The 25775-nt window shown below is 34.4% G+C and overlaps 1 protein-coding gene across 4 annotated transcripts in view; it reads right to left on the bottom strand.

The window, feature by feature from the left end:
- The window catches only part of HGF (hepatocyte growth factor), a 71372-nt gene that overhangs the window by 43138 nt on the left and 2459 nt on the right, over positions 1-25775 (bottom strand). Inside the window, exons 2-8 of one of the 4 annotated variants that reach the window (XM_057302896.2) lie at positions 20513-20678; positions 16533-16645; positions 15021-15135; positions 9941-10068; positions 2827-2947; positions 1170-1288; positions 511-766 (exon numbers count right to left, since the gene is read on the bottom strand). In XM_057302896.2, coding sequence (XP_057158879.1) covers positions 759-766; positions 1170-1288; positions 2827-2947; positions 9941-10068; positions 15021-15135; positions 16533-16645; positions 20513-20678 — 770 coding nt within the window. In that variant the 3' untranslated portion in view covers positions 511-758. Of the gene's footprint in view, positions 1-510; positions 767-1169; positions 1289-2826; positions 2948-9940; positions 10084-15020; positions 15136-16532; positions 16646-20512; positions 20679-25775 lie in introns of those variants that run through there. The other 3 variants (XM_057302895.2, XM_003822742.6, XM_008976326.4) reach the window with 3 other exon arrangements.

The following is a 25775-nucleotide window of genomic DNA, read 5'->3' on the forward strand; positions in this document are numbered from 1 at the left end:
CTCTGAAAGGCTTCCAGATTCTTCAGTTATTTATTGTTGTCCAAAGTATTAAGAGTTGTCCAAAACATTTCCTTTTATTAGCAGGTCTAGATTGAGAGAGATTTACCTCGGCAGTACCATAGTGTGGATAATATTCAGTTAGGTTTGCTCAGAGGAACTTCCCCATCATTCTGCTATAGTGAAATATATGAAAATCAATCCATGCCCTCTTAATTATATATTTTACTCTAGGTGCTGGTGCCTGATCTTATGTAGGTTATTTAGCTTTACATGTCTGTCCATATATACATAACTTTATATTATCAGGCCAATTTATAACATTATTATACCTTACTAAATTTATGCAATTCTATTGATTTTAAAGAATTTTAATATCCAGTTGAAAAAAATTAGCCCTGTATTCAAAGAAATGAAAACATTATGTAATATTGTTTAAGAGAACAGTGAAAATGTGTGACTTAACCATAGAGGAGAGGACCAAGTTCACAGATTGAAAGGAACAATATAAAACACGTTAAAAAATAGTTTTTATTGTAAATTCAGAAAAGCTGGGTAAGGGCCAGCATGTAGAAAAATGATTGTATGGACTGCTAAAAGACGGATCGAAACAGAATGCAGGCTGGGTACAAAGACAGCCAGAGAGGTAGGGATCAGCTATAGAGATTAGAGACATCTTTGATAAACTTCTATTAGACTCATTATTCTTCACTGCAGCCTCTGTCACTCACCAGAAGTTCACCATCAGTTGAGAGCCCATGTTATGTCTCTGGGGAGGAAAGGTAGGTAAAGGATACAGGATTGGAAGGTAAGGATCTAAGGTCCTAGCTTTTACTCCCCTAATGACTTTGTGATGCTGCACACATTTCCGATCTTTTTCTCTCTCTGTGGTTTTTTAAATTTTCTTGATAGCATTAGAATGTTTAGGCTCTTGCCATAAGTAAAAATGTTTTCTGTGGATGTGTGTATTTGCATATTTATCACAGTCAAAATAATCAGTCTCCAAAAATGCAAAAGATTGGGTAGGATTATGTAACACATTCTTAAAATATTAAAACCTGCACACATTAAAGCATCAAGTTAAATAGTTGTTAACCTGTCTCACTAATAATCGCCTGCTTAGATCCAGTCTGTGAGAGGAAAAGGAAGCAATAAATTTGACCTTCACTTACCGCATGTTTTAATTGCACAGTACTCCCAGCGGGTGTGAGGGTCAAGAGTATAGCACCATGGCCTCGGCTGGCCATCGGGATTGCGGCAATAATTATCATCAAAGCCCTTGTCGGGATATCTGCAAACCACACCAAGAAAAGTGTCACGTAAATCTGCCTGGAAACACCACCCACCCCTCAGCTCACAAAATAACTTTCCACTTAGGTTGTCTACACCTAGCTGGGGAAAGAGGACGTTTTCTATGTTTTGCCTTACTAGGACTGCTGATCACTGACTATTGAATCTACTAATTTATATATCCCACTAAGGACAGAGTATCATCCCCTGGCTAATAAGTTAGGTCTATGTGGTACCTTTCCACTAGCTGAGGTTCCAAATCGAGTCTCTTTCTCTTAGAACCCAGTTAAGGGCAGATTACAAAAACATGACTTCATGTAGAATGCTCATTAAGAAAACAGGTCCTCTTCTAGGGAAGGCTTAAAGTTCAAACTGAAAGTTCAGTTTCAATAGCGCTGTTACTAATGACAACTCAGTTTTGGAAATAGAGCCCTTCGAGGTCATGCCCTCACCTTCACCAGATCACGAGACAAACTTCATCACACTACTTTCTCCACACCCCACCTCCCTTCAAATGAACAGAGTCCTGAATTGGTGACTTGATTTTAATTGCTACCATATCCCTTCTGCTCTCACTTAAATGACAAGACAAGTATTTATTTGGAAAATAAGCTGGAGTTTTAATTTCATTAAAAATAACACCAAACAAAAAAGAATAGAGAAAAAGAACAAAGAAAAAACACCTAACAGCAATTTCCAAAGAAAGGTGGGGGACGGAATTTCCTGTGTAATTATTTGTATTTTTATTCTTTATAATCAAAATAAATGAACTTCTTCCTTTTTTTTTCCACCTTAAAAGTTTCATGTAAAATACATGGGCAAAAGTAGACATGATTTTTTTTTTTTTTTTTTTTTTTTTGGCGGAGATGGGTAATAATTTAAGCTCAAAACCTATTCCTGGGGATAAAAGATAGATTAGTTGCCTGACTTCTCCAAATTGGCTTTTTATATGGGCAATTTCAAAACACACCAGGACAAAGCAACCTGAATGGTTTGCTCTACTTTTTACTCCCTATGACCACTACTTATGTCATGCTGTTATGCGTGTGGCCTGCAGTACCTGAGTCTCTGAAGATGCTGCTCCAGAAGGAGATTTGCCTGCAATTAGTAACAATACCTCTAATCATAGCTAAGACTTGTCAAAGTGGTCATTACTGAATTGGTCCTGTGGTTTGCTTTCGTTTTGTTTTGTTTCTGCTCTGAGAGAGAAAGAAGCTTCTTTTTGTGCTTCCACTCTATACCCTGCTGATGATTTTGTGTTCAGTACCATGCTGATTTTAGAAACTCTGACCAGTTGACTATGTAGTCAGTGTTCTCATGTACCTCATCATAAATCTTTTTGCCCTTAGACTATTTCCTCCAAATATAATGGCCAGAAATTCTGTCAGAAGAACTCCTGAACATTCTGGGAGTTCTAAATGTTATGTTCATGTCCTATCGGGAAAACATAATATAAAGAGAATTTCCACAGCAGTGTGTCATAGAGTGAATAATAGTTTGTAAAAGAATCACTGAAAGCATGATTCATTAATATTTTACCTTTCAGGCAAGAATTTGTGCCGGTGTGGTGTCTGATGATCCCAGCGCTGACAAATCTTGCCTGATTCTGTATGATCCATGAGACCTCGATAACTCTCCCCATTGCAGGTCATGCATTCAACTAATAAAATTAAAGTATGGCATGTTAATTGTTTCTGACAGCAAAATCAAAAACACCACTGTTCCATTTAAAGAACAGCACCTGTTTAGTAAACAGATTTTTAAAAAATCCTACACATCATTCTAACTTTTTATTAGGGCCTAATGTCTATAAATAGTGACATAAACTACTCCCTATAGAACACATCATACAGTTTAAGTGGGATTTTTGTACTTAGTGTCACACAGATTTACTATAGGGCCACGACGCTGTCTATCTATTTTTTCAATAACTGTCTCAAAGGTATCTAGAAAATGGAAATAAAAGACAGATCCTTGGAAATTTTTCCTGTGTTGGTCTAAAATGCAAAGATCTCAGTATCTATTTGTCAGCACAATAGTGTTTCTCTCTCAATTTGCCCTCCAAATACATACACAGGAAATACAAAGTTTAATTGAGTTTGTGTCATACTTTTATGGTTAATGACATAATCAAGACCACATAGATTTAAGAGACTGGCTTCATATAGAAATCTGGTGCAATTCAAAGAATACGGATATTTTAAAAAAATAAATCACAGCTCCTTTCTGTTAGTGAACATCCATGTTGAATAAGCTGGGCAGGTTTACATTCCTATCTGGCTTAGGATAGAAGATGACCTGCTATTGAACTCCATGTTCCCACTCTTTTTAAAATGTATAAGCTAATGTAATTAGGTAGGCTCTTACTGATGATTTTGTGAGGTTAATTCATTGTTCTCTTCTGGCTGGCCTCTTATGTCACACAGAAAACTGAATCACATCAATTGCTGAAAGTGAGACTTCTCAAACAGACAGGTTGATTTGTAGCACAGAAAGCATCCTGTGGAATAAATCATTGCTTGGCTTTCCTATGAATCAGGCAAACTTCCTTAAACACATCATTTGTATCTTGCAATTACTGATCATCTAACTTTAGCTGAAGTGGGAAGAGGCATCAATGTTTAGTTTTATCCAACGGAATCTAGCCTAATGAGTATTTGTAGTAATTTGGGATTATAGTATTAGAATCATCACTTTTGAATCCTTGATTCTTATAATCTAATAGGGACATTAACTATTAACTTTCTGAAACATGCAACAACTTAGCTTGATCCATCTGCTTTCCTTCATTTATATTAATACATTAGCTAAGAGGCCAACTCAGCTTCCCTTCATTTGATACTGAGATTTTCCAGACTACACCCAATAAGCACCTGAACTGTAAATGAGTGGAGTCCATGAGCATATCAATAAAGGTGCTCAGGTTGGCCAGGGTCATAGCAGTGCTCAACATAGGTGATGCAATGTTACATTTCAGCTTTCCATTTGAATGCTTAACAGGTTCATTTAGTTATCTCTCTCTTTTTTTAAAGAACACAAATTTTGATACCGTCAAAGAAAATGATGCAGCATGTATCATTATTTGTTCCTTCGTGTTGGATGAAATGTACAATAGAGTACTAGGGTCACACATAAAAGATAAGTATTCATATATACAATTTCTACTCTTGTATAGTACTCAGGAAAGAGATTACATCTATTATGCCTCCTTCAGCAAATGCAGCTTGTGATCGTATATTCCTTTCTAATGAGGGTGAATAGAATTATTTTCTGGTAATCACTACACTGAGCAGTATTATAAAAATTTTTCCTTGACTTACACATTTTAATGGTTTTAAGAAAAAATAGCTACATGAATGAAACAGATGGTTCCATAAGATGACCACTTTCCATTATGAGTGTGGCAGATCAATGCTTGTTCAAATATGAATGTGTGCAAAAACCACCTTGAGATCCTGTTAAGAGGCAAGTTCTGAGTCAGTGGGTCTGGGCTGGGGCACTAATAACAAGCTCCCAGGCATTGCTGCTGTTGCTGGTACTTGGACCTCACTTTGCTCTGCAACTTTCTAGATAACAGGATCTATTATAAAAGTTCTGGCCAGGCACGGTGGCTCACGCCTGTAATCCCAGCACTTTGGGAGGCCAAGATGGGCGGATCACGAGGTCAGGAGATCGAGACCATCCTGGCTAACACGGTGAAACCCCGTCTCTACTAAAAATATAAAAAAATTAATCAGGTGTGGTGGCGGGCACCTGTAGTCCCAGCTACTCAGGAGGCTGATGCAGGAGAATGGCGTGAACCCGGGAGATGGAGCTTGCAGTGAGCCGAGATGGCGCCACTGCACTCCAGCCTGGGCGACAGAGCGAGACTCCGTCTCAAAAAATAAAAAAAGAAGTTCTAAGTATTTGGCAGTAATAGTTTTATAGGAGAGACTAGATTTTACTAGGACCTTGAATAGATGAGAGTTGGATAAATTATAAAGGGACAAAATAACATAAAATCAGAAGCATAAGTATACTATGTTGATAGTAAAGGGAAGAGAGGGTTATGATTGCAGTTGTGGGCCTAAAAATAAATAAATAAAAGTTAGCAAGAATAATGTTACATTTTAGAAAGCAATGAAAGTTATTGTTGGGGTGGGAATTAAACATGCCATGATTGAATTGAAATACTTAAATATATTACAGTTACATATTATTTGATTGTTTATACCATACTTTTAACATAAAAGGTATAGGCCAGGTGCAGTGGCTCAAGCCTGTAATCCTAGCACTTTGGGAGGCCAAGGCAGGCAGATTGCCTGAGGTCAGGAGTTTGAGACCACCTTGGGTCTGGTGGTGCGTGCCTGTAGTCCCAGCTACTTGGAAGGCTGAGGCAGGAGAATTGCTTGAACCCAGGAGGTGGAGGCTGCACTGAGCCGAGATGGTGCCACTGCACCACTCCGGCCTGGGCAACAGAGCAAGACTCTGTCTAAAAAACAAAAAACAAAAATAAACAAATAAATATGAAAACATGAAAGGTATCATCTGATTCTTACAGTGAGGAAAACAAGTCTCACAAAAGTTTTAAGAGACTTACCTAAAACACAAAATGTTAAACCTGAGCCAGGAACACAAATCTTCTGACCCATAGTCTTAGTATTTTGTTTGCATTATCCCAAACTGCCTTTTTGTTTTACATATTTTAACTTATTTCCTACATATTCTAACTGGTTATACTTTATGATATACTGATAGCAATAACTTTAGAAAGTTGGTATCCCTACCCTTTTCAACATTGTCCTCATTGCCCTCTGCTTTTTTGTTTACAACAGTTAACTTGCTCTCCTGTTGCAGTCTCATCTATTGGAGGAATTGCAGGGAAAGTGCATGGGAATGTAACTAGATTGGACACCTTATCCAAAGTCAATGGCTGAAAAGTTGGCTGTTTTACCACGGAATCAAGCCATCAAGTTAGTCATAAGAATTATCTCAAGAAAGCCAAATTTTTAACTCATATTCACTTTTCAAGCTTTGGGAATTCTCAGATTCTTCTAAATTTTCTTAAAGTCAAGCAGTTCAGGTGAAACCAAGTCCATGTACTCAAGGAAACAGGTGAACATATAAACGATGTAACAGTTTATATGTAGGAATGCCCTTTGGCTCTGTCTATTGCTGTCAGTACATTATTTACCTGCTCCAGCAAGTTCTCCTCTAAAACAAAACAAAACAAAACAAAACAACAAAACAAGCTAACTACTGCCCTAGATAGATCACAAAAACTCACAGAGTAATGGTTTCTGTTCATCGGTTCAATATTTGTTCTAAGTACAGTTCTGGACTGAATAATAGTAGAATACTACAAAAACTGTATATGAATTAGAAAACACAGAGGATTAATTTAACAGCTTTCTCATCATACTAACCAACCAAACTTTAAAAATGTGTTTCATTTTTCTCAGTCATAAAACAGGAGTGATATGAGTATACAGACTAAAACAGTTATTTTGAAAGTATCTGAATCTATTTTTAATTAGTGTTTGTTTTATTCCATTAAAGACAGTCTCAGAAAAATCCATACAGGTGATTACTTCAACAAAACTGAGTGTTTAAAATATAAATAGTCTCACAAATTTACATGTATAAATAAAAGTTTGAAAAATAAATTATGAGTTGCCATTTAACCTTTGTAACTTGCCATTTAATCTTTGTTTTTAAAAGTCTTTCTTCACATAGAGTATCGAATTATACACATAAACTTATGTCAGTATTATGTGGGATTTTAAATGTATTGTATTTTTTAAAATAATGATTATGGCTTAATTAAAATATATTTACTTGATCATTTGACAATCATTAGAAATGACATCTGTTCCAATGACTAATGATTGTTTTATTTTAAATTTCAAGCAAACGCTAAAGCAAGAAATTGGATTTTGCATACCTCAACTTTCTAAAACTTTTGAATCAAGCACTAATTATTTTCTCTGTATAACTCTATAAGGTTCTTTTTTAAAACTGTCCAATAAAAGTCTACATATTTATCATGTACGACATGATGTTTTGAAGCATATATACATTGTCAGTGGACTAAATCAAACTAGTTAACATATGCATTACTTCACATAGAAATTTTGTGGTAAGAACATTTAACATCTAGTCTCAGCATTTTTTAAATATACAATATAATATTATTATCTATAGTCACCATTCACACAATAGATCTATTGAACTTATTCCTCTTATCTAACTGGAAGGTGATAAATGTGATAGAAGAATATTTGTTTTCTTTTGGAATATTTACTATATTTTAAAATTTTAAATTATAAGAAAATAATATTAATCATTGACTATCAGATACAATTCTTTTAATTTTAAACAAATTTCAGGTGATTATATAGCCAAGTGTTAAGCATAATTACAAAAATTTCAAAAAATATATACTGTTCTATATGTCTTTTTCATTTGAACAGTCTGAAGTTTGATTATGGGTGTTTTTCTTCTTTAATTTTAAATATGCAAAATGATTTTATAGTTGCTACCTTAGCCATAATAAAATAACCTTTATAACTTACCATTTAATTTGTATCCATGGATAGAAATGGCCCATCTATTATACAACTTAAGCATTCTGGATTTTGAGGTTTCCCCCTTATATGTATTTTAGAAGAAATTTATATCATGTCACATTATTTTGTATATTTTATATTATTGATTTTATAAGTCACTCTTTTTCTCTGCCAATGTTTTGACAATGCTTCTTATTCTGGATATTTTTCATTAAAATCCTGCTAACACATTGCTTGTGTTAGCTTGAATTTAAAATATCACAGTTTAACTCATAGTCTCCGAAATATGTTTAACCTACAGGGCAGATGTTGGTTCTCTTCTCCCACAGGAGAGTTATTCCACTATTGCCAGGCCACTAATTATTTCCAGAAAGAACATGTCTGCAACCTTTGGTGCCACGGTGACCAATAGCATCATGTGCCATTAATACCAACGAGCAATGCCCTTTTCTAAGGGAGGTGTGATGACCTCAAATTATTAAAGATACTAGACAGTTACATTCTAATGAGATAAGAATAACTGAAAATAGGATTTATTCAAGGACTTCTTTTCTAGCACTTTTAATCTATGTCGCCTAGCAGTCCAGTCCTATGTTAAGTAAGTATATTTTGATGAATGTTTTTCTTATAAACCCGTAGTTGAAAAATCATATTCTCACAAGAACCAGGCAGGTAACGAAAATAGTAAGCTGTTTAAAGTTTGGCCAAGGTACCAGCCTTTGAAAACACGTTCTCAGGTCAAACAAAACCCCTTGTCAATGATTTTCAACCTCAGAAAACTGTAATAGGAGAGATTCCCCTAAAAGTAGGGTTTTTTTTTTCTTCCATGTGCAAGTTTAAGACAAATATTAATTCATTCAGACTTATTCATACAAAACAGACTTGTTCATAACGTGATCATAGAAAAGTTTATTATTTTTAAAAGAAAAGAAAACAATGAAGAGGTTATAGGGAACAGAATATGATATGGAATGGAAAGTAAGAATTTACAAACAGAGATGGAACTGGCTGTAGCACATAAAGTCAAGGATTTCAAATTCACTAACAACAGAAAACAAATCCTTCTCTGTGACAATTAGCTAACAGTAGCCTTTACTTTTTATGTGATAAATATCAACCTAATATTAAATGAATATTTATGGAGGAAATATTTTAAAAAATATTTGGTTAATAACAAACAGGTAAGATATCTTAGTATAAAACTTGGACAGCATTACAGTAGTCCCCCTCCCCAAATACTCCAAAATCCTAATAATTTTCTAACAGAGTTTCATCCATGTTTCACTTAGATTTTTGGAAATTTAGAGTTTCTGACAGAACTGAAAAATCCAGCTATTCAGTAGCCAGATAACTAAGAAAAATGAAACCACATACAATGCTGAAAGGGTTACTCTTCCATCTTGTCAGCCATTCAGTTTTCCACTGCAAAAGTAAGGACAATGCCCTTTTATGCTGTGAGAAGAGCTGAAAACATAGACATGGATTTAAGGTGCCTGCCTTCAAGACAGTTTGGGCTCCATTGCTTTGATCTCTTCAGATCCTATCCTGAATGGTACTCAGTTCCAGTCTATGTGTCACATTTGATTCTAGGCACATTTTCACCAAAATGTGCATGGGGTCAAGCTTCCAGTGATCCCTTCTTATATTGCATTATCTTCTGGGTCCATATACCCTTGTCACACCACTTCATGATAGTTTGGACAAAATTTCTGTGGAAGCAGGTGCTGGTTGAATAGAATTAACATTGCTAATGAAAGGCTAAGCTTCATTCAACTCCTTTCAGGTGCCACACAGTAGTAGATTTTGAGGTATGTGAGCTCAAGACAGTAGGTAAGTAAACCCTCTCTTTCACTTTCCCCAGAGGGATGTCTCAGGCAGTGTTGAAATTCAAACTGATAACTCACTCTGTTATTTTGCATTAATCTGGTGATAATCCAACAGTTTTAAAAACATTGTATAAAAATGTTTAAATAATTATTTGTAGTTGCATTTGCATGAACAACATATTTGTTATGATTGATTCGTTGCTGTTAACCTTTAATGTGAGTTACAGTTCTACACATAGGGGGAATAGAATGGCCCACATGGCATTCAGGTTTATTTACCTTCTGAACACTGAGGAATGTCACAGACTTCGTAGCGTACCTCTGGATTGCTTGTGAAACACCAGGGTCCCCCTTCTTCCCCTCGAGGATTTCGACAGTAGTTTTCCTGTAGGTCTTTACCCCGATAGCTCGAAGGCAAAAAGCTAGTTTTAAAATGATAATCATTACAGTATAAGAGCATGCAACTTTTTTTTGCCTATTAATTTTACTAATTAGTGGGTATGTTTTTGCTGAAGGTAGAAAAATCCTTTATCTTATATTCCTTCATATATTTTACCTTAAAATTCTGTCATTTCCATCTGTCCTTAAAACGTTTGAATTTTATTAACATCCATTTAGCTGAATTTCCATATTCACCATCAAGTTAGAGAGATGAGCCTGTTAATTTGCTGAGTCAAACATTCTAGAACTGAATCGATGTTGTTTGAAACATAATTTCAAAGCTCCACTAAAAGATAGCAGGTGATTGAGCAAGCCCACTTAGGACAGAACTGAGAAATCGCTGCCACTGATTTTGAAATCTCACTATTTCTTGCATTACTTATTTGAGATCATTACTTGTTTGTTTATTGCTTTTCTTATAAATAGCCCCCTTTTTTCTGCACAATTGAGAAACATATTCATGAAGTAACATGAATAAAGAGCCCAGAATCCAATTAAATCTGGGCTGAAACTTCAGCTCACTTTCTTACTGTGAGACCCCAGCAAGTAATTTAGCTTCTCTCAGCCTATTAGCTTACCTGTGCACTGAGTGTAACCATAACCTTTAACATCTTACACCTTATATGGTTATTTTGAGAAGCTCCAAGGGATAATAGAGTAATTGACACTTAACAAATGCTACCTCTTATTAAGCACACTCCACTTTGTAGTCTGTATCTACTGTGTCTTAATAAAGAACAGAATTGCTTATTCTCTTCAATAATTTTGATCATTTTGACTGACTGGAGCTTAGTGATCCCAGTTTTGGTTTATAATAGTAAGCCATTGAGTGCAGTAACTGCAACACATTATCTTCACTTAAAATTTCTAGTGCCCTACTCTTAGTGTTATTACCAGCATAAAGTATTTTAACACATTAGAAAAGGCCAAGTCTTTTTTATACCTTTGTACTGCTTGTGATATTGGACTCAACAATTAGATATTGCATTTGTCTGCCAGACTTTACACAAAAGATCATAATAAAGAATATACATCTATAGGTAATACCAGTAAACATTTCTTTGAAAATCCAATTACATTTTTAATATTCAGTTTGCGTTTTGTTAACAGGCTTTATTTCTACTTTTACTGAGACCTTGAGTTCTAAATGGCACTAAAATTAGAGTGAAGTCCAAGGATTTTAGTCTCTTAGTAAATACCATTCAAATGTGTTTCCTACCCAATGAAACTTCTAATAAACCATCATTTTTCATGTTGTGACACAAAACAAATACAGGTATGCATCATGTACCAAGCAATATTTTGCAATGAAATTCTTTCATTTTGACATGAGTGTATTCTAGAGTTAAGTCTTCAGAAAATATAAATTATTGGACAAAACAAATAGTGTAAGAGACTTATTACTAACTAAACATTTTCAGGGAACTGGTGAAGTATTATCCATATTATGCAACTTCAATGCATCTAAGTAGTAATAGTTAATATCCATACTTCACTAGCATTCCTCATATGGGGAAATAGAAATAAGACAGGTTGTCAGGCCGTATGACTGACAAAAATTATAATGCAACTAAAATTCAGCATAATTTCACAATTCCTAACAGTAAACTTTTTTAAAAAGTCATTTTTCTTACTTTTAGCTCCATCATTCCAGAATATTTTAATGCATCTTTTGTTTGGGCCATGGCTTACTCACTTTTCTGATAGAATCAAATGTGACTTTTGCTTTCTATGTTTTCAAGAAGTCATTCACTAATCAAATTTATTTAAGCAAAGAATACTATAGCTCTCTTTTATGGAAAAGTTGATATGGTAGAGTGGTGAGAAGTTTATTTGTTAATCATAAAACCCATACGGTTGCCCCATATCTATCACCTAAATAGTATACAACCTTAGTCCTTAGACAATTTATTTACTCCCTGGGTTTTAATCTCTTCACTTAGATGAATCATACGAACTATAATTTCCCTTTTTCTATATCATTTTATATATTAAGATTATTTAAGAAACCTAGTAGTTATAGCAAATGCTCAATACACAAATACTCAATATTTATAGTTTGAGAGAGGATTTTTGTCCCCTCTACACATGCACACCGAAATACACAAAGTGATACACCCATATACCTTTCCAGTGGATTTGTAAAGCCAAAAAAAAACTGCGAGGAAGTAGTGAATTAATAAGTCAACAATTTATTAGGAAAAATACAGGTAGAAAGGAAGAGAGAATAATGTAGAAATCAAAAGTAGATATGGCCAAAACAGGAATAAAATTCCCCCATTGGAGTTAATGAAATCTAAATGAAGAGAAAAGATGGGCTCCTTTCCACAATTCTGAATGCAATCCATATCAAAAACCTCTGTAGGACATGAAGGTTAAAGAGCAGTCTGGGTCATCTCTTTTCTTCATTCTGTGGTGTATTTTACCTTTTACCTAAATTAACTGTTTTTTTTTTTTTTTGTTAGTGTCCCAATGTATTTCCCCTGCTTTTCTTTAGCACCCCATATTTGACCAAGGGATGAAGCCTAGCCATGCTCTTTCACTTATGTGTGTTCATTCAACAAGTGTTTATGAGAACCCATTACACACAAAGCATGTGCCAGTCAGCAGATTCTGTAATAAGCATTTATTCATATATACACTATTTTTGGTTCTCTGTCCTTGCTGTTGGCAAGGCTTTAAGAGAGACGAGTGAGGAAATGTTTAAAATTGGGTTACATCCAAATATACTTTGAAATATAAACTAGGTCTTCTAGGTGCTAGACTCTCTTTGTTTTCTTTTAATATTCACTGTGTTCCTAGGAAACTTGATCTATTCCATCATCTGATTCATTAATGAATGCTGGGTGGCCAATGAAGGATACAGATGTAGATATCAGGTCACCTGATTTTCTAGTTAAGCTTCTACATTAATTTCATCATCTATCATCATCTTTCCATTAAGCCACTAGTAAAATATTTCAATTTAGGGGTCAACAATAAATCATTCCTCTGGACAGAAACATATTTCTTTTTCTATTTTCTGTAAAATTAATCTTTAGTCAACACTTAAAAGTGTTAAACCATAATACAGATATTCCAATAAGCTGCTAATTGATGAAAATTATGTGTTTCCCTCATTGAATACAAAAAGGGATTTTATTAATATACTGGATCCTCTCGGCCATAAACATCTATATCACAAGGAAGTGTTCATTGGTAAAAGAGCTGATTGGACTGGGAAGCCAGTTCCCAGAGAGATCTATTTCACATTTACTCCTCCAGCAGAGAATCACAATCATAGAAAACTCAGGGTGAAATAAGACCCCTACTAGGTTAGTCTAATGCATTCTCCTGGACTAGGGTAGGATTGATTTCAAATGTCATTCCTTTGTTCATGAAAAACTTAGATCCATCTACTTAAATAAAATGTTTTCTTCACTATGCAGGGAGTAACACCATGCAAACTCTCAAGAGAGGACAAAACCAATCGCAATTTTTGTTTTCGTAATATAAGGAAAATACTGTGTTTTAGAGGCATTTCTACATAATTGTAAGTAACTAATTTTGAAAATTGTTGTTTTCTGTTATTGAAATGTTGTAGAGATGATCAGCTTGGACACTTACTAGCTAGTGTTAATTAGGCCAAGATCATAGGTTTAATCCCAGTGTGGAGCAACAAACTCTTTTTCTTTCTGTGTTGGTCAATAACTCATCTCTGTTTCCTAATGAAGAATCATCTTGCAGAATTGTGTCCCCAAAATGGAATAGAATAAAAAGTAGATTCAACAAGGCAGTCATCACCACCAGTGCAAAAACAAATCACAGCATGGGTTCTACTGACCGGCCAAATGTTTCATGCCCTGAAGTTGTTAAAAGCACAGGTTATAGAGTGATGGTGACTGGGCTTATATTCTGGCCATGTCACTTCCTAGTTGTGCATGACACTGAAAACTTACTAAGTGTTTTTATGCTTCAGTTTTGTTATGTAGGTAAAATAGAACCAATAAAACTACCCGCTGTGTGGTTCTCATGACAAGTAAATGAGATTAACAAGGTACATTGCTCAGCAAGGTACCTGGTAAAGTAAACCCTCCCAATGCATTACTAACAAGGGGAGAGCTGTTTTAAACTACTTTGGTTTCTGATAAAATTGTGTGTGAAATAAGCCTTGACTAATACTCCAGTCAGTATTAGATGTCTATGTTTTTCCTCAGTGATGATTAAAACTCTCAGTCTGACGAGCCTAAGTATATTGTGTTTACTCATCTTTAAATAGTACCCATCTGTCGTAATGAACACATTTATCCAATTTGGTCTTTAGGCGATAGGTGAGATGGAAAAGCTGGTCAATCCGAAGCTTGAGCTTTTAGCAGTGGTTCTCAAATTTGGCTGCACTTTGGAATCATGGTGGGAGCTCAAAAAATACTGGTGCCTTATTCTCCCCGGAGATTCTGATTTAATTGTTCTGTGTTGTCATCTTCTAAGTAAGATTCGTCAAGGGCTTGCAGCAGGTGATTTTAATGTGCAACCAATATTGGGATCCACCAAGGTTAAAGAACCCTCAGCCCTCAGTAAGAATCTCATCTACCTTTGATTTTTCACAATCAACCTCTCCCCCTGCACGATGCCGTACTTTCACAAAGACAGAAAGAGGAAGAAGAATCCTTTTAAATGAAGTTTACGTTATCATTTCACAAATACCGAGATCTACAAATTGAGGCATTAAGGTAAGATATTGTTTTGGCTACATTTTATTAACATATTAATTAATCATTTGCTAAATATCAGTCATGAATTCATATAAACCTTGCCGTAATACAATTCAGCAAGTTGGCTAAGTTATTTTAGGATTGTAGAATTATTCTGAAGGACTAATATGAGACTGTTAACATGTATAAAAGAGAGGCTTCATCTCTTTTCTTCATACTGTTCTTACCTGTGTTCGTGTGGTATCATGGAACTCCAGGGCTGACATTTGATGCCACTCTTAGTGATAGATACTGTTCCCTTGTAGCTGCGTCCTTTACCAATGATGCAGTTTCTAATGTAGTCTATTGAAGAAAGTAGATAAAATTATTGCAACTATGCAAAACATATGCAGTATTTAAGAAAAAAATTGCGTTCAAACCTGTAAGTAATTAACTCTTGTAAACTATTTCAAATAACATTGAAATTTCTTGCCTAAAGCTTCCACTAGTATTTTCAAAATAACATATTTCTGAATAATCCAAAACAAACAGATGATTGAGAAGTTTTAATTTGGTGTATATATGCATAGATAACTCCAGAGAGCAGTCTCTGTACTTAACATAGTCTGTATACTCAACTAGCCAAGCAATTATGATTTGCTCAAATATATAGACCATTTTAAGAAAATATTAAAAACAAAAATTAAATGATTTTTAAAACCTATATTGAATTCAAAAAGTTACCTAAGATAATTAATTTGTCCTTCTTAGTAAAATTGTGTGGATTTTTGTTTATATATGCATATGCATGAGGTAGCTTGCTTATTAGTTTCCATATTTTTGCAAACATTTCCACTGCTAACTGATAGGACAACCAAATTGTAATAACCTATATATTCCTACCAAATAATAGTACATGCAGTTGTTAGCAACCTAGAAGACAGTTTGAAGTAAGAATGGTGTTATACTAGATCATGAATTATGTTCAGAATTTGTAGTATTATTGAGGTGTATAAAGATTAACTTACTTCTACCATGAATTTATTTTTAATTTTATTTAAACATTTACCCTATTAACTTGAAAACATCTATATATTGTACCAGGTTATGTATCTGAATTTAATAGGACACGGTTGTTTAACATTCTTCAATTATTTCATTTACTTGATTCTGCTTTTGAACAAAGTAAATACCTAGTGAACATAATATCAGACCACCAGAATAGGCAATCAGCAAATAATATGGTCTCAATTCCTCCTTTAAAGGAATATTTTTTTCAAGTATATGATGAAACATAGTCCCAACTCATTTCTCCAAAATCTCCATATTTTGTTATCATCAGTAATCGTCACTATAATTTAGTTATCCAACATTGTTAAATGCAAAATACTATAGCAAACTCAAAATTTGCTGTAATATAAAGTGTTTTAAACTTTATAATGAATTAAAGTAGCACTTTCTAAAATGAACATGGAGAATGCCAGTTCTAGGAGATGCTCCAAAAAAAATAAAAATAAAAATAAACAGAGGGAGGAAGGGAATCAAGATTATGAAAAGTTTTGAAAATGTTCTCCTTAAAGTACCATACTAAAAATAGTCAAGATACTAGTTTCAACTGTCTTAATGGATGAATTGACTACATAAAATATCTCATATATAGTAGAAAAATCAGTGAGAAAGACCACTCTGGCAAGAAATTACAAACATACATTTCATTATACTTTATTTCATTATGCAATATTTAGGGAGAAGTCAGTTACCTTTGTTTTCATAGAGGTCAAATTCATGGCCAAACTCTTTTTTCACTCCACTTGACATGCTATTGAAGGGGAACCAGAGGCATTGTTTTCTTGCTTTATCAAAAACAAAAGCCCTGAAAAAAATATCAGAATGAAAATAAGAAATACTACTATTTATACAGTATTTAAAGAATGGGCATATGGTTCATCAAGGAGGACAATATAGAAACAAATGCATAATTACATATACATAAAAAAATGAGTAAAATTTGAATCTACCATTTTGATAGCCAAACAAGAAAGAACAAAATTAAGTTTTTGTAGGTGTAGATTTAAATATCAGATTGAATACTCTTTGGAATATTCTCATGTTATTCCAAAAGGCTTGTAGAAAAATAACAGTTTTAACATGCAAAATCAATATGTAACACAACTATTTAAATTATTTCTGAAGGCTTTATTTTTCTGTAACTTCACAGAAAGTTGGAATATTTTTATCCACACTTGTACAAAATGGTATTATATTTGAGATATTTAAGCTATCTCAATTATATCTGAGATATCAGGAGTAATTTACAAAGTGTATAACTGTAAAAAATATATTCTAAAATGACATTTTCTAAGGTGCATTAGATATATCAATGTGCTAGGGATTCTCCTAAAAAGTGGGATCTGAAACCAAGTGTTTGGAAATTTTTGCATATAATGTAATTTTTTGGTGAATTATAAAACATTGCAGTTTATTAAAAGCTATGAAAATCTTGTTGAGGATAACTATTTAAGCTAATATTTCCTAAACAGGTTTGCTTATATAAGCATTTTTTGTTTTTTTGTTTTTGAGACAGAGTCTCACATTGTCACCCAGGCTGGAGTGCAGTGGTGTGATCTCAGCTCACTGCAAGCTCTGCCTCCCAGGTTCACGCCATTCTCCTGCCTCAGCCTCCCGAGTAGCTGGGACTACAGGTGCCTACCACCACGCCTGGCTAATTTTTTGTATTTTTAGTAGAGACGGGGTTTCACCATGTTAGCCAGTATGGTCTTGATCTCCTGACCTCGTGATCTACCCGCCTCGGCCTCCCAAAGTGCTAAGCATTTTTAATTTAAAGAAAACTAGTAATATTAGAGAATATATTTTTGACATAACATCTTAAAGAAAGTTATGAAGACATGCCACCCCTACTATTCCTATAGCTAAGTATTATATTGGTTTTTTGTTATTGTTCACTAAAAGAACCTATTTATATAACAAAATGATAAATATGCAAAAAAGCGATAAATTTGTTTTTAAGTGATTCCATCTGTAAAGTGGGTAACAGGATTTCCGGTTTGCTGATCTCATTCACTCTCTTCTCTCGTTTCAATACAATGACAAATTCTTTAAGAAAAGTGTTTTTTATATTATTTTACACCTCCATATAAAGTGGGTGGAAGCCATCAAATTCCGTAAGTTGCATCTTCTTTTAGGTTTGACTTTTAGAGTCTTTATCTTAACATCGTTCTAGTTGTAATCTTTTCCACAGCTTATTTTGTCTATTTCCTATTTGTTTATGGCAGGAAGGCAATTCTAGTACCAGTTGCCAGCCATGGCTAAAAGAGGAAAGCTTCCTATCTTATTAAGTGAATTTATGAATGAGCTATTTCCTGAAGAGCTTAGAATCAGGCATTCTTGGTCATCTTTCCTACCCAGCAAAGAATAATTTGAATCTCTAGAAAATCAATATTGTTGATATCTTCTCAAGAAAAAACAATATTTAAGAATGTTCCACCTCACACTCATTCACATCACAGATGGTTTCCCACACTTCTTTGGTATTTTATAAGTGGTTTACAGTATTTTTCATTGTTTTTACATAATTCTGTTTTATATAACATGTCTAGAAACAACATCCTTTGATTCATTAAGACCCTAAGTTCTTAGTATCATAGTATGTTCATTCAATTCTATATAGCTAAGACATTTAATAATCCCAAATACGTATGTGTGTCTATGTGCATGTGTGTGTGTGTGTATGTGTGTATGAATGAGGAGGATTTTACCATTTCTGGGCCAATAAATCTTGGCTCTAATACATAATATTACCTGTGGTTTTCTGCACAGGTTGCCATAAATTTGGAGTATAAATATAACTCAACCAAAATATGGTAGGAAAGTATGAAATCTCATATATATGGAATATGTGAGCACTTACTAATTTATTAATGTCTTCTCCAGTAAAATCATTTTAGTTCCTAGTAAATAAAACAAAAGGAAAGTTTTTCTTTCCTAAGTATACGGTTGACTAATGTGAAAATTGAATAGTAGCAATACTTTCCTTACTTGTGAGTCCAAGAGAGCTTATTTTCAAAGTTAAAAATCAGCAATGAGGTGTCCTCTCCTTCCCTTTTCCTTGCCCTTCCAGCCCTGAGAGGGGAAAATACAACTCTATCCTCCTCAACTGCTGGAACATCTCCATGAATCTACACAGCTGAGATGTTGATTGAGAGTAGTTGTCTCTATTTTTAACAATAGCAAGGCTTTTATAGGAAAGTCAGGGAATAAAACAGAATTATCATAGGAATATACTTGCAAAGTCAATTCCCACTCCTCTTGCCAGGAACTATCTCCCGGAAATTGGCAGTTTCACTCTAGAAATGGAAAGCAGACAGTCTTTCCTCAACCTAAACCTGATAAAGATCTTTTCTGACCATGCTCTTTCCTCTCAGGCCCATAACATTTATTTCTCTGAAAAAGGCAAGATGAAATTAGGACCACTTGCCATGACATTACTAAACCCTGTGGTCACATTATGGGTCACTACCTAAATGTAATTGAGTAGAATTTAATATGTACAGGATTTTATGCATGACCCTGTTAAAAAAAAAAAAGATAAAATAGGGAGTGAAAGAGTGGGAAATAAGTGAGGTAAGATAATGAAGAACTAAAAAAATGTGTCTTCTTCTGACAGTTTAGGAGACGATTCGAATGAAATTGTCACCCTCTTAGCCCAAAACAAAGAGTTTTATCCTCTGGGATCACTGGCAAAGTAGTAAGGCATCAGTTCCCAACCTTTTTGGCACCAAGGACTAGTTTATTTTTCCAAGGGTGTGGAGTGGGGGTGGGGGTGGGCCGGGGAGCCGGGAATGGTTTTGGGATGAAACTGTTCCACTTCAGATCATCAGGCACTAGATTCTCATAAGGAGCGCACACCCTAGATCCCACTCATGTGCAGTTAACAATGGGGTTCAGCTCCTATGAGAATCTAATGTGGCAGATCCAACAGGAGGTGGAGCTCAGGCAGTAATGCTCACTGGCCTGCAGCTCACTCCCGCTGTGAGTCCTGTTTCTTAACAGGCCACAGACTAGTGGCAGGGGTAGGGGGTTAAGGACCCCTGTAGTAAGGAATTCTTCCCTATGAGGTCACACAGGGACTGTCAAAAGACATGAAACTCTCCATTTAAGTCCCCCATGCCTCTTTAAATTGCCCCATCAATTTTCACCTGAAACTTTACCATTGCTATCCTCTTCTTTTAAACAGTCTCTGCTGACACCAGTCTCTCTAATTTTTAAACTAATTCTCTCAACACCTTTTATTTAAATCCCTAAATGCAATGATATAATAAAGATGAAGTAAATTTTGGCTGCTGCCCAAATTCTGTTCTAAAAATTCCTCCATTCCTCTTGCAAGGAAAAAAAAAGTTACTCTGAATAGATATTTTAAAACCCAAAGCCAGTTGAATTTCATTTTAGTTACTCAAATTCAATTGCTCATCAGATGAGAAAACAAATTCCATAACCAAAGCCACTGTGGATTTTAGAAGGTAGCAGTTTTTGCGCTCTCCCTTACTCAAGCTATGTTTCCATAAACTGAGAGCTAAGTCTTCGTTTGTAGTGAGTTAAATCTAGAGTCAAACTTACAATTTTATGATCAAATCACATTGACTACAACACAAAAGACACATGATTATAATACATGCATGCTATATTTGGAAAATTATTCTAAGAAGAAAATGAAGTAACTTACTTGCAAGTGAATGGAAGTCCTTTATTCCTAGTACATCTATTAGCACATTGGTCTGCAGTATTCACTTTTTTGGTTTTTATCTTCAGTGCTGGATCTATTTTGATTAGGGTAGTCTTTGCTGATTTTTTGAATTCATGAATTGTATTTCTTCTTTTCCTTTGTCCCTCTATTAAATATAAAATGTTTTATAAAAATAAACATTGGAGAAATGTTTTTAAGGCTCATATATAAAAAAAATCCTAAGGATCATCTACAAGAAAGTGATTTTACTTGACAATATACTAGATTTCCAGGGGTTAGGAGCAGAGTGAGGTAGGGAATAGTTAAGAGAAAGAGAGGAATATTGTAATCAAGGAAAAACAAATAACTTGTCATGTAGAGTCACTCATTTACATTCTTTCAAATTAAGGAGCTTTTAAAAATCAGGACAGAGTTCACACTAAAGAAATAAATAACATGATATTTTCCAAACATCATGAAAGCAAATATCAGTGCTAGAAGCATATCATATCATGCTTTATAATTAAACTTTTCATTTCCTTCTACAATTGGTCCTCATATACGTTATAGTATTTAATGAGATAAGCCAACACAAAGACAGGCGAGAAACGTCTCACTAAAAACTGTACAGTGGACAAATTCTTCTGACCTACTCTTTAAAGTCTTTCATGTTATTCATATTTTAGCCCCTCCCTCCTCCTTTAGTGCATAAATGTTTTCTGTGCTTTTGGACACTATTTCTTGGTATCACCGAACTATTTGTCTTGAGATCAAGCCAAATGCTGTAAATCAAATGTATGTAAAACTTCATCCTTTAATGCAGCAATATCATTTTTCTTCATGAAAATACAAGGCGCCTAGATAGCATGAAGCCTTCTACTGAAAATCTGAAAAACAGAACTAAAACATTCTAAAAGACCTAATCTTATGGATAACTTTAGTGTTTCAAAAACTTGTTCTCTGTATTCTCAATTTGCCCAAAATGGCCCCAATCTGTTAGTGATCAGCATCTTCACAATGCAGATCAAAATGTTTAATAGAGTGCAGCTATTGTGTAATAAGGATAGATGTGCTTGTGCTCCTCTGCCTGTCAATTCTTTTCAAACATGCTTATACCAAAGGCAGTAAGGATACATTCATTTTTCAGCCAAAGAAACCAAGACATAGAAAAAAATTAATTGACCACTTAGAAGATCTCAGATTGGAAACCCAGCAGGCTGACTTAAAAACCACCACTCTGAACCACTGACCATGCCATCTGTAGCTAAGAATGGCTAAGATTGTAGTGGAAATATGGCATGTAACACTTTCCTGAAAATTTGGTTTAGAGCTAGCAGTAGAGAAGAAATGTGGATAGTAGAGCAGGAAATACATTCCTGATCTGAATCTGTGTTGAAATGTGTCAAAAAAGGAGAGTAAAAATTTGTGTGCACAAAATTTGGAAATACAACTAGCAGAGTGAGGTACCAAAAATGCCATCATACTCTAAGTTTGTCAGCAACCACTGGCTCCAGTTGGTTTATGAGATGAGCAGATGCTACTAATTAGTGTCCATCCTAATTTGAAGGCTGCAATAAATTAGAGAAAACACGAGGTCCTCTAAATTTCTGAATCTCTGTAAAACTCCAAAGCACAATCTCCAAAAGACAATACTAATTCCTGCAATGATGCTTTCATTTTTAATTTTGCTTTGCCTTACAGGATAGAATGGCTATGATACAACAGATACAGTTTAAAAGACATTTTAACATGAAAATGAAATCAAGCAAAAATTTGTCAACATGTTATTTATTGAGCATGGACCAAATGACTTGTACAACACTGGCAACCTTATTGACTTGTCAAATGACTTTTTAATTACCTGAAATGTTAACATCCCAATTTCTCAATCTAAAATATAAAAGTTGTGTTAACATTAAACTGTAACCATTAAGTAAATATTTGAAAATCAATTTGGATTTTTAAAAATGTTATAAATACGCAAAGTTTTAGTTTTGTTTTTGAAATTTTATCCTTTAATCTCTGGCATGAAGAAGAAACTGTGATTCTTCCAAGCAAAGAAGGCATAATTCATTTCAAATTTTGATTTCTGTCACAGAACCATGTTAATAGGAGATAAGTTTTTCCATTAAGAGTTTCTCTTTCCTTTGACCTTATTACACTATTTCTAAGGTGCTTTGAAATGCTTCATAGCATAATAGTTTTATAATTTCCTGTATAAATTTGAATGTTTCTTAGAAATAAATGATAGTGAATTGATGAAAAAAATCTATGAAACAACTATTCACCAAAATAGAAGAGTTTTATACACATATTTCTTAAATATGTGTATAATTATATTAACTAAAAATATAAAATTGAAGTTGGCCTGATATATAATGTATTTAGTATACATGTCTAAGTGTGAGGGAAAAGCCTAAAAATCAAAAAGTCTAAGACAAATATTAAATGTGTAATGTATTTTAACGTATCAAATGAAACAAAATCTCTGGTCAATGCTCTGGTTTCTTTTCTCAATGCCACGCAAAATGAAGGCAAGCCATGAAGAAGATTCTGGAGAGCAGAGGTCTCCGTGGAATTTTTGATTGTATTTAATTCTAAATCTCCTCAATTGTCCTACTGAAATGTGTTAATGTTTTGTTGTACCTCACAAAAACAGTCTACCCTTGCTTGCTGACAAATTTTCCAATCACTACCTTTCATCTAAAGATCAAAAAGCATTTTGAAAAACAAATAAATCTATTATTTCCCTTTACTAGATAACAAATAGAAGTGAAAAGCTTGTCTGGGGCTACAAAGCTATCAGGGGCAATCAGAACCAGACACCAGAATTCTCTTCTCACTATTTTGTTCTCATGACATAGAAACTTTCCCTTTGAATTAAGTCATTTATACTAAGCCAGTAACTAATTACTCAAAAATATGAAGTTGGAGCTAATTGTACATCATGTAATCCACACATCTATAAAATTAATTCCTTATTCAATAAAAGAAAAATTCGAAACAGAAGTCATTCAAAAACAGCATCTGAAAATAAAATTCCTTTGCTGAAAATAGTTTCAACTTTCTCTTCCATATGTATTAACAACTGATGCTTGTTTTACTGAAAACAGTTAAAAGCCAAGCTTAATTTGGGAAGAAACTCAAAAATATCTTTGGATCAGATTTTTCCCTACTATTTTTTGTGCGTGACTGTTAGCTGAAGTTTATAAACAAAATATTGAAATGAAATCAAAGGGTGAGAGATCACTACAAATTTGTCATGCTTTCCTGTGCTTTAAATTACAACTCCTTTTTCCTCTTCTCCCAGTATGGGAAAACATTCTGGAAGCTATATTTCCTGAAGAACCTGAAGTCCCTGTTTTAGAGCTGAAATCATTAGGATCCTAGTGAAAACCTACACACAGAAAGTAGGGTCAAATGTATCAAGGTGCTTGAAGAAAGACACATTTCTCCCTCTGGTCCCGGCACCTCACACTCATTTCTCTCAGTACCTCATATATTTTCTTCTCTGTGTGGACTAACCATTGACTTCAAAGGAAAATCATGCAAGGAAAGGATTTGCAGGGTGTGGAAAGAAGCAGGAATCTGGCTCCACATATTCTGAGAAACCTATCCACATGATTAGTGATGAAGAGATTCAAGTGGCAAGATGTTAAGATGAAAGTACACAAATAATTAATGGAAGGGAATGGTTGAGACTGGAGATTGTAAACTCTCCAAAGCCAAGAATTTCAAATAGAAGTCTAAATTTTCGTTGTTATTATCTAAGACATGGATTTTTGCAAATTGGCAGTCATCTCCCTTTCTTTAGAGAAGGCAACAATATCACAAATAAAGATACCAAGAAGACAGAGACTGTGTCAGATGTAAATCAAATGCTGATATTTGAGAAGCTGCAGCATCATCTCTTCCAAGGGGATTTACAAAATGAAGTGATGTTCAGTGTGATTTGAGGGGCCTCCCTAGGTATTTTCTTCCTTCTCCTTTCCAGTTCTTATTTAAGGTTTCATTCTTCTAGAAGCCTCATCCTGGCCTCCACCTTCACTGTCTGTTTCTGCCTACAACTTTCCTTCCACACAGGAACTGAAGCAACCACACTGAAGAACAACTTCAATCAAGTACATTTTCAACAAAAAAACTTTCAGCTGCTCGCATGACATTCATTTTAAAGACCACATGGTTAAGCATGACCTTCAATCCTATCCATTCTACCTCATCTTACTTTTCCACTCACAGACAATCTTCCCCATCACATGCCCAATACTTCTGCCTCAAATGCTTGCCTTCAGTTGCTGTGTGGGGTCCTTCCTGGGACATTCCTTATACTTACGAACCTCTGTACCTTGGGCCACTTGTGATCCTGTGCTAAGATACTGACTATTCTACCATCCATCTTTTCATATGGGCTTCAGTACCATATGACCCCTTCACCTGGTTTGATTCTCTATGCTGAAAATGAACTCTCAACCATAGTACAAAGTATTTCTAACAGGGTTTTTTGAAAATATATCACTTGGCCAAATGATTTTTTTAAAGTAAGTTTCAGTTGATTTCACTGCTGCTCGCTTCAATATAAATGAAAAAAGAAAAAAAAAACACCACATAGTTCATTCACATACATTTGGGTAGGAATCTCAGCTCTGTCCCTTAACTCACAAAGAAATAAGATAACTGAGGTCTTTGAACCGGCAAAATGAGTCCAATAGTGCCAATCTTATTAGAATTAAGTGAGATGTACTTTACTACTTGGTTCATATCAGTTGCTCAACAAATTTAAGTTCCTTTCTTATTTGTTCATCTTTACATCCCCCACATACTCTTGAATATTAGGTGCTCATTTAATGCTTCTTTTATTACAGAGGATTGGATATTTGTTTCCCATGTAGGTGGGAGTGTATAGAGGGTAATTCTATATAGGCTAACTCCTACAAAGATGGCGTGGGCCCATTATATTGAATATTTCTTAAGCTTTTAAAAAAGTACCTCCATAGTGTATTCTGTTGATAACTGGTTGTCAACTTACAGTATATACTTCTTTCCTAACAATGTGTTATTTTACAATACATACAAATATAAATTCATAGAATAAATAATTATAATCAAAGCTAGTAACAACAAAAGAAACCTCTAAATAGTCAATATTAAATGTCATTTAAAAAAGAACAAACTTTGTGTGTTCTAAGAGGCTACCCATGTTTTTTATTTTAAAGGTTATTAAAAAAAACTATCAAACTGGCCATCTAAACAAAGGCGCACCCTC

This window comes from Pan paniscus, chromosome 6 (assembly GCF_029289425.2).
Source record: "Pan paniscus chromosome 6, NHGRI_mPanPan1-v2.0_pri, whole genome shotgun sequence".
Lineage (NCBI taxonomy): Eukaryota > Metazoa > Chordata > Mammalia > Primates > Hominidae > Pan > Pan paniscus.